Below are 16,811 nucleotides of genomic sequence, written 5' to 3' on the forward strand. Positions count from 1 at the left end.
CCAGACTTGGGAGGCACCAGTCACTCATGCCTCAGGCAGTAGGATGCTAGCCACCTGATTGTAACTGGACTACAACTGAGAGACTGCTTCTAAGTCATCCTGAAGACTTTACTACTATGTCACCATGGCTAGGGACAGACATTACACACAAACCAGTTTAAGTGATCAGAAGCTGGTTTAAACCTGTAACAGAACAGACATTCAGTGCACATAAAATGGCTGAAACTAGTTTGAGATAAACCTAGCTGAATGTAGTATCAGACTTAACAGATTGAGCTCAAACTGGTTTATGCAATGTCTGTTCCAGACCCCTTCCTACTTTAAGTTAAACCAGAGTCCTCAAGCATCCCAGCATGTTCTCTGGGCTAGATTGTGCTTTCTGCTACTGGGACAGGGCTGGCCTTGCCCCCCTGCTCTCTAGCCTAAGCAGGGACAGGCTGTAGTGAAACACTGACCAGCATGGCCCCGTTAAGGCAAAGTGGGCAGGGAGAGGGTTAATTCTTCCCTCCTTCCTGTCTTCCCCCACTGCAGCCAGGGTCTGCCTGTTTGCTGGGAAGCAGAGAGGAGGGGGCTGTGGTGGTGGCCAACGGGGCTGGTAGACCCTGGCTGCAAGGCAGAAGGGACGGAGGGAGGAATTAACCCTTCTCCCTGCCACCTTCACCTTAACGGGGCTATGCCAAGGCTCTGTTCTGTGTTGTGGGGGGGACTCTTCCTCCACCACCTCTCCCCAGGATGGTGTGGGGGAGGGAGGGCTCTGTGGAAGTGAAGGGCTGCTCTAGCACCCCCGGGTTTCTGGCCTGAGCCACTGCAGGCATGTGCCTGTATTTCCAGAATGAAAACGGAACATCTATTCCCTTGCAAACTGGTTCAATCTCTGCAGGTTAGACTAACTTGCAACGACTGCATCACTTCAGGCTTGGGCTTTTTGAATATCTGTCCTTAGCCCATGTGTTAAGCTGTAAAATGCCATGGCATATGCTGTTGTCTAGAGGAGTCAAATGAGACCTCAAACACATTTCAAGGAAAAGCAGCAAAATAGGGATTGCTTTTCAGTTCATCATCCTTTAGAGTGCTTCTCCCCTTTCCCTTATCATCACTTGCTAAACAAGACAAAATGAATCAGGACCTACTCATATTATTCTTCAGGGCCTGTACCCAGTCCTCCATCAGCTCTTGAGAAGGGGCTGAGAAGTAGAACTCTGAACCATCAATCAGCCTGTGAATAGCAAAGATACAAGGATGGTCATACAATTAGTTTCAGCTTTTACATTATTACTGTTGAGTGGGATAGGAATTGCAATACCTGCAATTCCTACACAGCCAGCACTCTTCATGTGCATCCCACAACATCTGTTTCTGGGTTAGACTTGTATTAGTATGGCTATAAATACATGCAACACTAGAGGATTTCCATAAAGGTTTTGCTATCACATCTATCCATGGGATTTACCGTAAACTGAAGGTGTTGTTTTTCCTGACGTAGCCAGTCAACTTCTCACACTGGGCACCCTCAACACTGACACTCAAGATTGTGGTTATATTCTGAAGAAGAAAGCAATTACAAATGAATGTTTTAAGCATCCTTTCTTTTAGAATTTAATCTCATACTCACAATGTGAATGTGAGTATACGCTGATACCGTCTCTCTCACTAATCTTAACACAAAGTAGGCTGTAACCTACAAAAACTCATGCCTCTCTGAACAAGTTCAGGAGCACTACTTTCCCCTGCTATCTGACTAGTTCCGCTAGTAGCAAGAACTCTACAAGATACATCTTTTATACATGATAAAGTACTCATACTTCATTGCGTCTTAAAGGCACATATTAACTCCCAAACATATTTTTCTATCTTAGTTAGAACCTATGCTTATTAGACAGTAAATTTTGATTAACTGATGTATGAAACATAAAAAAACCCCTTTCCTCAATCAACAGCAAAGACAACTGATTTGATTTTTTATGATTATTTTTAAATAAATTGACTGTTTAGAATGGAAATATGAAACAAATTTAAGGCAACTTTGAAGATTACCTGCAAGATCTAAGAAACAAATTACCTGGGCTGCTTGTTTTTCATTATTGTAGAAGTCAAGTGTTTTTCCACTGAGTTTCACATAACACGATTTCCAAGATCTTGATGTTGGCTATGTGAATAAAGATCATGACAGAATATAATTAATGGCTCTATCTGCAAATAGATTAGTAATATCTCTCCTATCTATGCAGTTTAAGCCATGCCACCCTAGGCTGTAGTCAGTCAAAAATCAAACAAAGCCTTTAGTTCTGAATTCCTCTACGGCGACAGTTGACTCTGACCCAGTCAAGTCCTTTAGCCATTTAGTCAGAAGTCAAAGAAAGGGGGCTGAACAGAAAGTGAGTGTATTTGCTCTTACCAATTTTCTTCCTGGAAGTAGCTGGTCTCTCTTTTCTAGTAACCCCTCCATGCTCTGGTGACTCATGGAAACCTGAAAAAAAACAAAACAAAACACATACACACAAAGGCATTACTATTTGACTCTGAGGAAGTCTTCAGAAGTATGTCAGCAATTTCAGAAGCAACCAAAGAATTTGGAAACCTGTGAATCACAAACACAAATGTAGTTTACTACCCAAATGAAAATATTTTGACCTATCCTGAACAATATGATCATGGGATTGCATTTAAGGTTTTTTTTCCAGTCTGCCCATACCATTTCTTGGAGTATAAAAATAATGTAACTATATCATGTGTTTCTGTACGAATCCTAAAAATGAGTCTGAATTCTTCACCAGATAGAGTGAGAATTATCCAGAAGTTGCCTGACCCAAAATCTATGTAAGGATTTTGCTCTGGCATTCTATGGCACAGGAGAACACTGGAGAAATATAAACAGTTTTATGCATTTGGATGCCAACTTGCACACCTACAACTCAAAAACATTAATTAAATGGTCGAAGTATTTCATAACACTTTCTCAGTAAGTTCTTTTAATACATCTCCAGGACTTTTTATTATGTATGTGTGGGGAACTAAGCCATTTATATTACTTTAAGAATGTAAGAAGTGCCATACTAGGTCAGGCCAATGGTGCCCCTAGGCCAGTATCCTGACTCTGAGAGTGGTGGAAGCAGATGCTATAGAGGGAGAGCATTGAACCAGATACATCTTAAGTGATCTATTCCATATTTGAAACCCACCCTAGCCTCCACCATTATTGGTTTAGAGATGCCAGAAGAAAAACTGCCAATCATTCCTTACCATGGCTATTCATACATCTATCATCCATAAATTTATATAGTCCCTTTTGTCATAACCCAAGGGTATGAGATTTTGTGTGTGCTTCGGCACTAGAATTATCCCCGCCAAATTACAGCTTCGTTGCACGGTAGAGTTTTCTGCTGCAGAGGAGAACCCCGGTGCAAGGAAGAGTTTCCCGCCTATTTGCAGCTTCCTTTGCAGGGTGCATTGCTCAAGTTGCAAGAGAAATGCACGGTGCAAAGGAGTTTCTGCCACCCGCATGCAAATTTGTTCCCCGCAATTGGCTAGTTCTAAATTATTCCCAAGTGGCGGCTAACGATTGGCCTGTTAGCTGTATAAGAGGCTTGAGCGGTTTCTCTGGGTACATGGCAGGGTAATAGAAACCCTGTGTGAGATTCAGAGGAGTTTGGCGACCTGATCCATCGCCCACCTCTTCCCGTCTTTGAGCGATAATTTTATAAGACGTATTTACGAAGTTCCTATTTCGGTGGCACGCTTGTCCAGAGCATCCGGAGCTTTGTTTCCGTGGAGCCTAGCAAACTCCACGTGGTCGTTCGTGTTGTTTTGTCTATAACCGCAACTCAAGCAAGTTTTCCAGCCTGCACCGCAACCATCTTCGGTGTAAGTAAACAATCTTTAAATCTACCGCTACGAGTCTGTGCCTAATTCTAGCTTGTCACGCGCCCTCTCTGACCCCGCATGCCCGGGCTGCTGGCCACAGCCCACGCAGAGCACAAAAAAGGGCCTGGGTCGCGCCCGGCCCGCACACCTTTATGAACCTGGCAATGCTATTTGCCTCCACCACCACCTGTGGCAATGAGTTCCACAAGTTAAATATGCATTGCATAAAATACTTTCTATATATTCACTTCTAATATTCCCTTCAATTCTTTTTTACTTATGTTCCATATTTTCCCTAGTTCCAGTTACCATAGATCATAAATTTTATAATCAAATTTAACTAGTTTAAGTACCTCTCTTAGTACTAAAGAATTAGCATTGTCAATACCTCCCTTGTATGCAAATCCCTCTGTTGTTCATCTCAGTTGCCATATTTTTGTTATCTCTGCATTCTGTTAACCTATTTCTACATTTATAATAAGGCAATAAGCCAGTGGATACTATATTTTAAGTATAATGCAAACAGAGTTTAGTTATGGCTCTACAAAGTAATCCTGGAATTCGATAGGTCTCTTAATACAACTAAAGATAACATTCTATTATTTTTTTCTTGATGCTGTTACAAAAAAAGTCCTTTCTTGATATTATTTGGCAATATAACTTTATGTAACAGTCAGAAGTGGGTGTTGGACTATACAGATATTGATAACAGAGAAAAAAAGAAGCAGTATATTATAAGGGGTTCAGGTAATGATGCTTGTACAATCAGGGCTGCCCAACATCTTCTATGATAACCTATTTTAATTTACTTACAGCTTTTCCAATTTTCAATTGCTAATCTTTCCAATTGAAATTTTCCATATTGTGCTTATGCTTCAAACTCATTTTTTGGGGAAAAAAAACCAAACTGGCTGAGCTGTGTTTCAGAACTATGTATGTGAAAAAAAAAACATATGTCCCTGTTAATGTTAAAAAAGACTGGCAAAAGGAGTCAGGAAAGAGACTTGGACTAGGAGAAGAAGCCTTGTGGGTGTGGGAAGAGTGAAAACAGGAGTGGGATGAGGAGCTAAATGAATGGAGTGGTAGGTAGGCTAATTTTGGGAGACTGGGATGAAAATAAAACTCAGTGTATACTCGAAGGGGACTGGGGTGGGGTGACACATAGAGAAGCAACCCTGTGACCTCTAGAACGCACTCGCCTGAGAACCTTGAACACAAACCAGCATTCCTGAATCTCATAATTCTGCTGTCAGCAACTAGATCTACAGCTCACTGGGAAAAGGCATCTCAATAAAAAAAAAAAAGCATGGGATTATGTAATCAAAGTTATATACACAAGAGGGCTAAATAAAGCTTTCACAGTCCAATTTTCCTCCACTTGGAAAATGCTGATTTGACAAAATCAGAATGCTCTTAAAGAACACCTTGGTTTTGTTAAAAAAAATATGGGAATTAATTAAAATGTTTGTTTTAAATTTAATTATATCTTCTAAAATTGAAACAATAAGGTTCAGATAAAATATATGTCAGATGTTTTTTTCATGAGATGTTGACTTTTTTATCCTGTTTTGGAATGAAATGAAAAATGTAAACCTCAGAAATTCTCAGGAGATGGAAATTCCTTTTTTTTTCAGCTAGCTATTCATCTGCCCTTTCTTATGTATGTGTTTGACTTAGCAAACACACCACATTTATTTTTATATATAATACCACATAGAAATGTTTTTAATGGTAAAGGTTATCATTGGCTGCACAATTAAATCACTTCTTTTCATGTATCAGCTTCCTTCTAATCTTACACAAAGGCCCTCAAGACATGTGTATACAAATCAAGTAATTGCAAGAAAACCTACAAGGCATACAAAGTATGAGATCAGACATGACACATTATTTGTGCAAGTGAATCAGAGATTTAGTGAATGCAATTTGTGTCAGTCTAGTTTTTGTATTGAAATATGTCTCCAGCAGACAAAGGTTTGGCTCTATGAGTGAATATCTGCATTTTTCATTTGAGACAGTCATATTTTAATGTTATTTTTTTCAGTAAAGTCAGGCATGATATATGACAAGATACAAGAAAAGATTTTCTAGGATATGAATTCAGCTGAAATCTTACTGGAAGAAATTTAATCTAAGAATCTCACCATAGGAATGAGATATCTTGCCAAGAATATGTAAATATATGAGGCAGAGCAACTGCTTCCTGGCCCTAGGGAAATAAGTTTTTATGAGTGATATGCTCATTTTAAAGGGAGGGAATAATACTTTCTTGCCTGTTAGTAAACAACAATTTCCATCAGAATGAACTATTTATAAAGGCTGCTAAAGCTTCTGGTACATATTGCTTCATATGGATACCTTTCCAGATAATTTAGCAAGTATGTAAAGGGCCATTTGGTGTTTCTTGCTTTTTAGATCTGTGGGGGAGCTATTGGAAACTTTGGGTATGTGATTGATCTTTATAGTCTTTTCATATTTATTTTTTCCACATAATATGCATCTGGGTATTACACCCATTGTGCTGGCTCAGCAGCGGTGTAACACCACAGCTGGGCACCCAGGGCAGCTGCCACACACAGAGGTAGTGGTGACTTCTGGTTGCCACCATTGCTTCTGGTGTGATTGTTTGGCCGATAGCTCCGTTTTTCCACTCTTCCCTCCACCCAAAGTTGGTGCCTGGGGCAACTGCCCACGTCACCCCACCCAGGTTACACCACTAATGCTCAGAACTTACCGAGAAGTCATTCACTGAGCTCTCAAAGGAGAAACTGGACTGTGGTAAATTTGGAGACCTCTGGCCAGGACCAGGTGAAGTCATGGCTACCTTTGTTTCTAGGTCAAATTGGGAACCGTTTCCAACATGTTTTTTATGGTTTGATAAGAGGTCAGTGAAACTGCTGGTAGATAAAAAAGAAGGCTTCTGAGAAACAGGGCTTCCTGAAGTCACAGCATGTGGACCCATTGGCTTTGATGTAGATGGAAAACTAGTCTCACTGGGCCTTCTCTCAGCTTCCATCTCTCCATTAGTGCTGCTCACCATCAATGGGACTTCTCCATAACTGAATTTCTTAAATGTGTCTGGAGATGTTTGGACTGGGGAGAAAATAGTTTTCAGGGGGCTCCTCAAGGCAAGACTAGGAGAGGACTTGGATGGCAATGGTTGGGTGCTCTTTATCTCTATTAGTCTTGAGGATGGGAACTTTCTGTCTGAGGGCTTTCTTTTTAGAGAGGGGATCCGAATGAGTTTTCCCTTTTCCTTTTGATCATTTTCCTCAGTGTCAGTCTGTTGGAGGAGCTTCATTTCCCTCTGCAAGACAGAAAGATGATATTGTGTGAAATAATCTGTGTACCTGTGTATGCGCATGTGCACGCGCGCGCGCGCACACACACACACACACACACACACACACACACACACACACACACACACACACACATTTTATTTTAAATACAGGATCAGCTTTGGAAATATATCTTTAATATCTTACTAAAAATTGCAGCAAATCTTTCATAAACAGGAGGGCAGTGGCATTAGTATCACCACTGGAATATTTCAAAGGAACCATAAACATCGAAGTCAGTGAATCTCTGGTAAGTGATTATTAGCTCTTGCTTAATAGTTAGACTCAGCATTTTCGATACAGAATTCCCATGTGGTACTAGAGTGTGGCTTGGCTTCTTCAAATATGTTGCATAAACAATATACATTTGGAACAGTTTTCATGAGATTCTCTAGAAAAGAGGATTCAGTTACCTCACTTAGCAAATGCTGTCTCTTCTAATCTGAGCAGGACAATACAACAACAGACATGAGTAAACTAATTATCAGCCCTTTGTGTGAAACTACACAAACTATGCTTTGTTGAATCTCTTACACCATGGTGATTGCAAAAAATAGGGAGGAAAGATCTTGGGGAAACCAAAAGAAAACGTTTTGCTTAAAGCTCTGTAGCAAGGTTACTTTATATAGTGTCAGACCATACTTCTGTCCCATTTCCCCCTTAATTTTAGCTATCTATTAGCTTCTGTCACTGTTAGATTGCTGCAATTTTTAGCCCTTCAGATAAGACTCCAAATCACCCCTTTCATGGCAATCAAGTCTCACCATGCTCCCTTTACTAGTGGCAGTCACTGGATTCCTTCGCAGTGTATCTGCATAAGAGGGACTCAAACCCACCATGTCCTAGGGGTTTTCAGGACAAGGGACTCTAAACAACTGGACTATCTGCTTCCCCTCTGCTCCCTCCCCCCACAGTCCTCCTTGCTGCTCTTGGTAGAGCTTTATCTCCCAAATCTGCCCATGCTGGAGTCTTCTTCAGTCTACCTGGCAACTTCTGATCCACAGTCTATTCCTGATTTTCCTAGCAGGCCTGTTTCCAGTCATTAGGCTGAGTCCCCAACCTCCTTACAGGGGCAACTTTGTGACAAGCCCCTATATCATTTATAGTTTCATCAACCTTCTTCACCTCACCTTTGTCTTCCTGTTCAGCTGGGCAAACTTCTCTTCTTGAGCTGCAAGCATCTTCTCAAAGTCTTGGTGTTTCTTCAGTAGCTCCTCAACTTCAGGCACAGAACCCTAAGTCGAAAAATCAACAATAGATGCAGGAATCCAGTTAGACAAGTAAATGGAACACTAAAGCTGAGATTTTCAGTCAACTAGCCTACTTAGTCAAATAACTTCCTTTGAAGTTAATAGGAGTTAGGTGTCTACATACCCTGGTTGACCTTGAAAATGTCCTACTCTTTTAAAAATATGATCTATGGTTCATGGCCTAAATGAGGTACCTAAAGACATGGGATCCATTGACAACATTTCTCTCTCCACCACCAGTGCTTTAGTCAGCCATCAGCATCCATACTATAATCCACCTTAATGGCCACCATGGAAAGTAGCATTGTTGGCCATAGAGGGGCATTAGATTTGTAACAGTACATACGTCCTTTGTAGTGCTACAAACAGTGAGTGTACTTGCATTCAAGCTGTCTGTGGCATTACAAAGAGGGTGACTGTGGTGCCCCTTTCAAAATAGTACTTCTTTCAAAAAGGAAGTTCTTAGGATGGCAATATATTGTAATACTGCATGTAGTGCTTCTACAGTTACAACTAGCACTACAGGGGTCTCTATGAACCCCAGTACCCCTCAGTGCTCTGCTCTCTCTTCCTCCTCCAAGGGCTCTGTGATGGCCCAGCCAGCAGTGAGATGGCAGAGAACCCTGCTGGGACCCTACTACCCTGACCAACACTTCATCAGCCCATTCAGAAGTTGGCTGCTGGTCTTTTGGCCACAGTGGGCAAGCAGAGCAGGCAGGGGTGGTTCTTTTGCAGCTGCCACAGTCAGCAGAGGTGAGCCAGCACTTGCAGGGGCTAGTGAAATGGCAGTGGCCACCAATACAGGTCTCCGCTGCTGTGACAGCTGCACAGCTGTGTGGATCTACCAAACAGCTGATTGGCCACTGATCCAACTGTTCAGTGAAGCAGGGAGGTATGGGAAGGGTTAGGTTTAGGGAAGAGCCAGGGTTCTAGCAAGGGTTAGGGCAAGAGACCAGCAGCTGATTGCTGACAGCTTCTCAGCAGGAGAGAGAGAGAGAGCAGTGATCTGGCTCCCATGGGGATGAGGGACCAAGGAGTAGCTCCCTGTTCTTCCCTGGCTTTGGAGGAGAATTTGTAGCACTTCAGCCATAAGGCTGGAATTCCTGTATGACCCCATAGTGCTATATTTTTGTAGTGCCTACAAATGACTGCCAGTTCATACCTTTTCAGGGCTGGGTGATATTTTGCAAGCCTCTTTAGTAGCTTGATAAAACTGTAGTTGTTGCAACACTTTGTCCCTCTCTTCTTCTCTATGGTATACAATTAACTTAGTAGCAGTACTACTATGACTGCAATATGGTATTGATATTTTTCTGTGGTATTGTGGTTTCTGTACTGTAACCACTGGTATCTAAATTTAATATTTGAAGCACAGACAGAAGTGACAATTTTTGCCTAATTTGGCCCCTGAAACTGCTCTACAGCCATGACCAAACACAAGTATACAGCTTCAGAGTGCTTTAAAAGGGCCCGATCCTGCAACAATCTAAACCCTCGTTACATGAGGGTTCAAATGAAGGTGTTCAGAAGTGGAACACCTTCATTAACTTGCGTCTGCATGTGCTGGGAGCAGGGCTGGACTGACACAGCCCTGCCCTGCTCTTGGTGCTGTTTTCAGAGTGGGGGGATGGGAACGGAGGGAACTCATTCTGTGGGTTGTCCAGCCGGCACTGGAAGGTGGTGTGAGTGGAAAGGAGCCCCTCTCAAAGAGGGGGGCTCCAATCCACACTCCAGTGCAGGCTGGAGAAAACCTAGAATCGACCTCCCTCCCCTGCCTTTTGCCCCTCCCACCCCAAGACAGAACAGGGGGCCAGTAGCGGGGGGTGGAGTTAGGGGAAAAGGCCGCAGAGACTTAGCCTTTCTCCCTACATTGGCTTCAAATTGAAGCTTGATCCCCCACTCTCCCCACCTAACATCTGTTGGGTCTGGGGGATCTGTCTAACTCATGGCGCTTTCTGTGAAGTGCCATGAGTTAGACTAGCGAGTTGCACTTCTGTCTGCACCCTTGGATCCCAGTTTATGGGAAATCTTGTCCCTTCCCTGGGGACTCTGTAATTCAGTGCATGACTATTGGTCCACCCTTGCAACCATTGTAACATGGTCATCAAAGAGAAAAGGCTGTTGCAGCTGAAGTGAGAATAAGAAATTGTAGACATAGCAACAAAAGCTATCTATTTAAAGTGCCCCTGTATCCAAAATTAATAGGATGTGGGGAAACATCTTTTTTTCCTTCAAACCAGGTTTTTATCTTGATATGAAGTGTTAAGAATGTTCTTTTGGATATCTGATTAGTCTAAGGAATGAGTAAGAATTCTCTCCAGTCCTCCTTCCTACACAGTCCTCCTTCCTATACTACTCCATAAGCTATTGCCCCTGGCCTAAGTTAACCCCTTTAAAAGGCACTTGCCTTTCTGGAATCCCAAAGCTGCATTACTCAGCCATTAGTGTTTAGACTGTGATTAAATTAATACAGAATCCCTGAGTAGGCAAAGAGGGAGGGCTGTCTGAGATGGAGCATACTCCAAGTTGTCTGCATATGCAGAGAGGTATTTTAATAGTGTTACACTGTTCCTACTCACCCCATAGCTTGGATCTGAGACAAAGCTCTCCTTGGCAGCCAGCCATGCTTCTGCTTGCTCTAGCTCTCTCCGGAGTAACTGGATCTCCCAGTTTTCCTCGTATAGCTTTTTTCTCAGGTCCCAGCTCTCCCTCACCTTCTTCATCAGCTCTGACAGCTCTGACAATTTTTCTTCAATCTAGGAAAGCAACATTTGTAATAAAGGGAGAAAAAATCCAATTAGACTTTCATCTGACAGCCAAGTAACATGTAATCTGACCTTGTGACCCATAATGAGCCCTCCAATGAAGTTTGTGGTGCCAGTTTAATTTAGAAAGGAAGTTTGATTCCTCCTTTTGTTTTAATTTAGTCCACATATCCATACCATATCTATGCACATATTCCACATACTGTATGAACAATATCTGCTACTTATCTTTTCAAGACCACACTTAACTCCAAGAATAGTTTGTAATACTCAAGCAATAAGAATACAAACAAATCCAGCTGCCCACAGTCTGAGAACCCTGAATGTTTTAAGAGCAATGGAAAATGGTTTAGTTTTCTCTACAGCAACAATTTGCAACAGTAATGGGATCTTTCACAGATTCTGAGGATGCTTTCAATCTTGTGATCTCTGGATCTACTTACAGTCTTAAGACAACCTTGGTGCCATTGTAAAGGTCAAAGTCTAAAGTTACATAGATAACAGGATCATAATATTTTTTCAAATTAGTTTCTCTCTCCTTCTTTCTTCATACAACTCTAGGTAAACTGCATGTTCTTGGACAAGTTCAAAGACCTCACTCCACTCTGTATTTGTTCTGCATTGTAATACAGTGTATTTAAACAATGAGGTCTAAAGAATATTTTTTGTATGAAATGTTTTTCCCATGGTAACATCATATACTTCTCTAGCATAGCAAAAACACAACAAATAACAACATTTAAATCTAGTTATTGTTGAAATAGTATAGGTAAGCTTCAGAATTAATTTTGGAGAAAATAGAAACAATTCTAAAAGGTGTTTCACTTGTCCTGGACAATTATTATTTTAAATGTTGTTATTTTGAATGCTAGAGAACTTGATCGTCCTTTCTGATTTCTCCTCTTAAAGGACAGATGGTGGGGAGGCTGACTACATGTGCATGTGTAAATATGTGAGAGGGACTCTGAAGATTTACTGAATATTGTACCATGTGCCACACCTTTAGATATGGCACATGGTACGATATCTGGTGTGATCTTGGAGCGATGCTATTGGAACTATTGGTACTATTTGGAATCGAGGCACTGGCCCATTAAGCGTGTCTTCTTAGCCGTTTCTGATTTTTAACCTGTTTTACCCATTATCAGCATACCTCCATTGACATGAAATGTCCATTCTTCACCAGGTTGTTCCCAGTCTGCTGCATTTCTTCATATTTTAGCCACTGCTTCTCTATTTCACGCTTGTATTCCTCGTGGCGCTTAATTAGCAGTTCAGCACCAAGAACTTCATTTGCCAGTTCCTCAGATATTACCAGTGCATACATCTCGTTGGCCCAGACCCTATGGAAATGGGTCAGAAGGAGGTATTGATCACTGACAATTCCTGATGGCACAAGTGGAATGATTCACACACACAGGCATACACAAACTCATATATTTACATTTGATATGGGCACAGATATACAAACCCTTATTTTCACACAAAAGACAAATGTGTGTACTCACTGGTACATACTTACACACCCTCCAGCTTGGTTTCATTTATATGTTCTTGGCTATGTTTCCAGCTTGGTTACATTTATATGTTACACTCTTATGTTTTTATATAGCCACAGCTCACACTACAGTGTGAAAACACAGCCAGCTATACACCTGGCATCATGTATAAACACACACTTATGTAACAAATACTTTACACATTTGAATGCTTAAAATAGGAACTCATACAAATACAGGCATTCAAGAGTAAATATTATACACATTCACAGTGCTTTTCTATAAGGGCTACCTACATACATTTATGCTTAAGGTTGACATATTGCCAGGCACAAGAGTACTTAAAACACATGCAAGGCATGCATCCATATAAACATAATTACACAAAAATTCAGGCAAAAGCCCCTGCATCTACAGGGTCAAAACCTCAATTGATGTAAGACAAGGTATCTCCACTGGAGTTTCAGTAGAGCTAAGATTGTTTATATTAGCTGAGGTTCTGCCTTGCAGCTGCGTGAACATGCACATTTTTATATTATATTCATGAATATGTGCATGTATCCATAAAACAATTCAGACTATGTATTAGCAGCAACATGGGATGGACGAGAAAGGCACATGTCCTGGGCACTGTCTAAGGACAGGGACACCAGCAGGCCAGGCAGAATGTGGGAAGGCCTTATGCTGCCATCACATACTTTACTTGTACTTGTCAGGTGCAGGAAGCAGCTGGCACAAGCAGCGTGTCATGTAGTACAAGGCACTCCGGGAATCAGTTTTGTAGAGTGTCAGTGAAGTTCATTTCTGCTGGGGAGAGAATTAAACCCACTTTTTGCTGCTGAAATCTGAATTTTTTTTGCCCTTTTGACATGAGCTTCAGCAGTGAAAAAGTGGTGAAGATGTATCCCTGCAGCAGCAAACTCCACTGCCACTCTAGAAAACTACAGTTTCTAGAATATCTTGGAATCCAGGATGCCTGGTTGCTGTTTGCTGCTGTTTCTGCCCCTGGAAACCAGAAGTTAGAAGGGGAGAAGGTAGGCAAAGGATGAGAGAGAACTGCCCTTGGTACATTTCATACTGTCTAGTTTAGTGTGTCTAAAACTTGTTGGTCTGTGACACATTGGCTGGAGCAGTGGTATGGTCTTATCTGCGAGACATAACTGATATGGCATAGGCTCAAGAAAACCTGACTAGTTTGAATCTAAGTGGGATCCACTCTAGCCATTGCAGCTGAGAAGGTGCTTTGTCCTATTATTCAAAGAGACCTGTTAAGCAAGTTAGAGAGAGACTGGGGTAGGAGTGGGAAATGCCAAGTGCCAAATTTAGAAATCCATTAAGGAATACAAGAAATAATGCCTGCTTGTCAAAAGAGAGGGCACCACACACATACATCAGTTCTCTGCAGTCGTTGAAGTAGACCTGGACCTGTTCTGCCTGGCTCAGCCTCTTCTTCCTCTCCAGGAATTTCCTGTCCAGATTTTCCCAGCACTCATTCACCTCTGTGAGTCTCTCCATAATGTTCTCCTTCACCTGAGGGTACAGATGGCTGAGCTGCCTAGCCTCCCCTCGAATTCGCTCCAATGCTTTCATGATGGCAGCTAGATCTCTCTGGAACACAGAAGAAGACTGATCACAAAACCAAACACAAAGTATAAATTTCAGCTTCAGCCAACACTGGCATTGGAGGGAAATATTGTCAAAAGCAGTATTCAAAGTCTGTTCAGGATCATGTAGGAACCTTTCATCCCATTGATTTCTTACAGGAAGAAAAACATCTCATTACTTGGGCTTTTTATATGCTCTTAGCTTCCTTCTAGTGCTCTTCTGGGTTCTCCTTTGAACAAGCTTGTTCAGAGCCATTATGAAGTGGTATTTCTGAGACATGAAAAACATCATCTAGCCTTGGGGATTCTCTCTCCAAGGTCTGTGAAAATTGTGTTTCTTGGGTAACAGGTGTCCTTCCTGGGGAGGCTTGGGGAAGAAGTTGTTGGATCAACACAAAATGGTGGGGGCAGGTATGTTGGCCTACACTGCAAGTCTGTGATATTAGAACTGGTTTTGAAGGAAGAGGAAGAAGCAGAGTGACTAGAAGAAAAGGAGAAACAGGAAAGTTATTGTGCAGCAACTCGCAGCAGAAAACCTGCTTAAAAATTAATCTGTTTTTATTTTGAGAAGGAATCTTGAGGAAGTCCTTCATGTTCTCACCTCTGCAGCATCCCAAAGGGATGCTTAGGGATCTTCTTAATATTTTACCTTGTCCTTCATGTGACCTAAAGGACAGAGATACCAACTACCAACCCAGGTCAGAACCTGTCAGCACCTTCTGAGTTGCAAAAAAAGGAACAGACACAGCAAAGTTTAGGCTTACCAATCTTTCTGGGACTAAGTGTATTACTCTACAGGTCTAGCAGCAGCTGCTGGCTTAGGGACCCAGAAGCCAAATTTCAGAATTCACCCCGGACCTCTTCCATAGCAACACCAAATACCAAGCCCTGTTGGCACCTTGTTCAGCCTCAAGCTACCAGTCCTGGATGATGTCAGTCACTGGCATTGCTAGTTAGGGCTAAAACACTTCAGCATACTGTTTATGCTGCAAAATGCACTGTTGGTTCATCCCAAACTATTCATGAATTTGACAAGAGAGATTATTTGAACCCTTAGTGTCCTATATCTCTCATAAGCATCCTTATCACTTGGCCATAGGTGAAAAGGAATGATGAGCCATTGCGCCCTGCAGGGGACTATCCCAATTATGGTCTTAGGATACTTAGTGAGGCACCAGCAATTTGTCTGGTTTGTTCATCTAAAACTTGGATTTTGTTAAATATGCCCAAAACCAAAAGGATTTTTTTTCATTTCCCCCCCAAAAATTAAAAAACAGTTGGGTTTAGGTTGATCTGAAATATTTGCTTTGCTTTTCTTTTCTGCCCTCAAACCAAAAAGTCATTTATTCTTGCAGCTCTAATTGCAGTAGTGCAGATACCTCATCCATTTCTAACTATGGATTTGAAGTCACTCTACAGGTTTGGTTTGGAATTCAATGCAGGAGCTCATAATAAGAAGTGAAATATGCAAGAAATAATAATAATATTGCATCACAGTGGTAAGAAAAGGAAGAAAGGCCTCTTGCACTGAGGTGCTATAGACCATTCAGTATCAAACCAAAGTCATATTTTGTTGATTTGCTGATAGAATGCCCCAGGATATCATCTAACCACATGCAGGCCTCTTTGTTAGGTTATTCTTATGTGTTTCTGTAACTGTTTTAAGGCAGACTTGCTTACCTCCACTCCCTCAAGCTGGCTGAGGAGGGTCTGTACACCTGGCAGGTCATATCCATAATCATTTATGTCCACTACTGCCTCTTTCTCCTGCATCCATCCCTTTAGCTCATCTATATCATGGTCATACTGGTGAACCTGTTGAGCTGCTTTGAGATTCTAAAGCAAAGAAAATGTTGCTCAGAAGAGTCATCCTTGCAAAACACACACAATGCAAAGTAACATACTGTTTTTGTTGCTAGGAGATTCTGACCTTATACATGAATGAATGCAAACCTGGTTTTTTTGCTGGGGGGGGGCAGGGGTGTTTGTTTTGGGATACATTTAAAGATACTATAACATAAATCTATATTTATTCCATGGATTAAAGGATTTGTTTTTAAACAAATAGGTGGTTCTTGAGACAGTATTCTAACCTGGTGCATGACTTACAAAGCCTATGCTAGGAAGCAAACAGTTAAAGACATCCAATATTTTACACTGATCACATAACTGCACACTGTTTCAAAACCTGGCCCCTCTTCTGTGTTCCTATATGGGTCTGAAACTGCAGGAAGTATAGGGGAACAGAAGATATTGGAATATGTCCAGGAAAGTGGATCTGACACCCATATTTCAGTTTTAAGTTTTACCTAAAAGATATGTAGTAATACTTAAAGATAATACTACATCTTTGAAATGTATTATATAGGCAAACAATGGCTATAAGGCAATAACTCTCTTGAATGATAATTTCATAAAATGACCTCTTCACAGCTACAACACATACTTTCCACTAATGGTAGTTCATTGGCCTTAGAAGTCAGAAAGGAAA

The 16,811-nt window shown here is 41.5% G+C and overlaps 1 protein-coding gene across 1 annotated transcript in view; it reads right to left on the reverse strand.

Annotated features, from left to right (window-relative positions):
- Nucleotides 1-1,130: 1,130 nt before the first annotated feature.
- The window catches only part of LOC102383921 (spectrin beta chain, non-erythrocytic 5-like), a gene marked incomplete at its 3' end in the record, with an annotated part of 80,581 nt that continues 64,900 nt past the window's right edge, over nucleotides 1,131-16,811 (reverse strand). Inside the window, exons 25-34 of the mRNA XM_025195578.1 lie at nucleotides 16,001-16,156; nucleotides 14,107-14,324; nucleotides 12,371-12,560; nucleotides 11,032-11,208; nucleotides 8,333-8,437; nucleotides 6,596-7,168; nucleotides 2,396-2,467; nucleotides 2,060-2,146; nucleotides 1,451-1,542; nucleotides 1,131-1,216 (exon numbers count right to left, since the gene is read on the reverse strand). Of these exons, the coding sequence (XP_025051363.1) occupies nucleotides 1,131-1,216; nucleotides 1,451-1,542; nucleotides 2,060-2,146; nucleotides 2,396-2,467; nucleotides 6,596-7,168; nucleotides 8,333-8,437; nucleotides 11,032-11,208; nucleotides 12,371-12,560; nucleotides 14,107-14,324; nucleotides 16,001-16,156 (1,756 nt within the window). The remainder of the gene's footprint in view (nucleotides 1,217-1,450; nucleotides 1,543-2,059; nucleotides 2,147-2,395; nucleotides 2,468-6,595; nucleotides 7,169-8,332; nucleotides 8,438-11,031; nucleotides 11,209-12,370; nucleotides 12,561-14,106; nucleotides 14,325-16,000; nucleotides 16,157-16,811) is intronic.

This window comes from Alligator sinensis, unplaced genomic scaffold, assembly GCF_000455745.1.
Source record: "Alligator sinensis unplaced genomic scaffold, ASM45574v1 scaffold2504_1, whole genome shotgun sequence".
In the NCBI taxonomy this organism is placed as follows: Eukaryota; Metazoa; Chordata; order Crocodylia; family Alligatoridae; genus Alligator; species Alligator sinensis.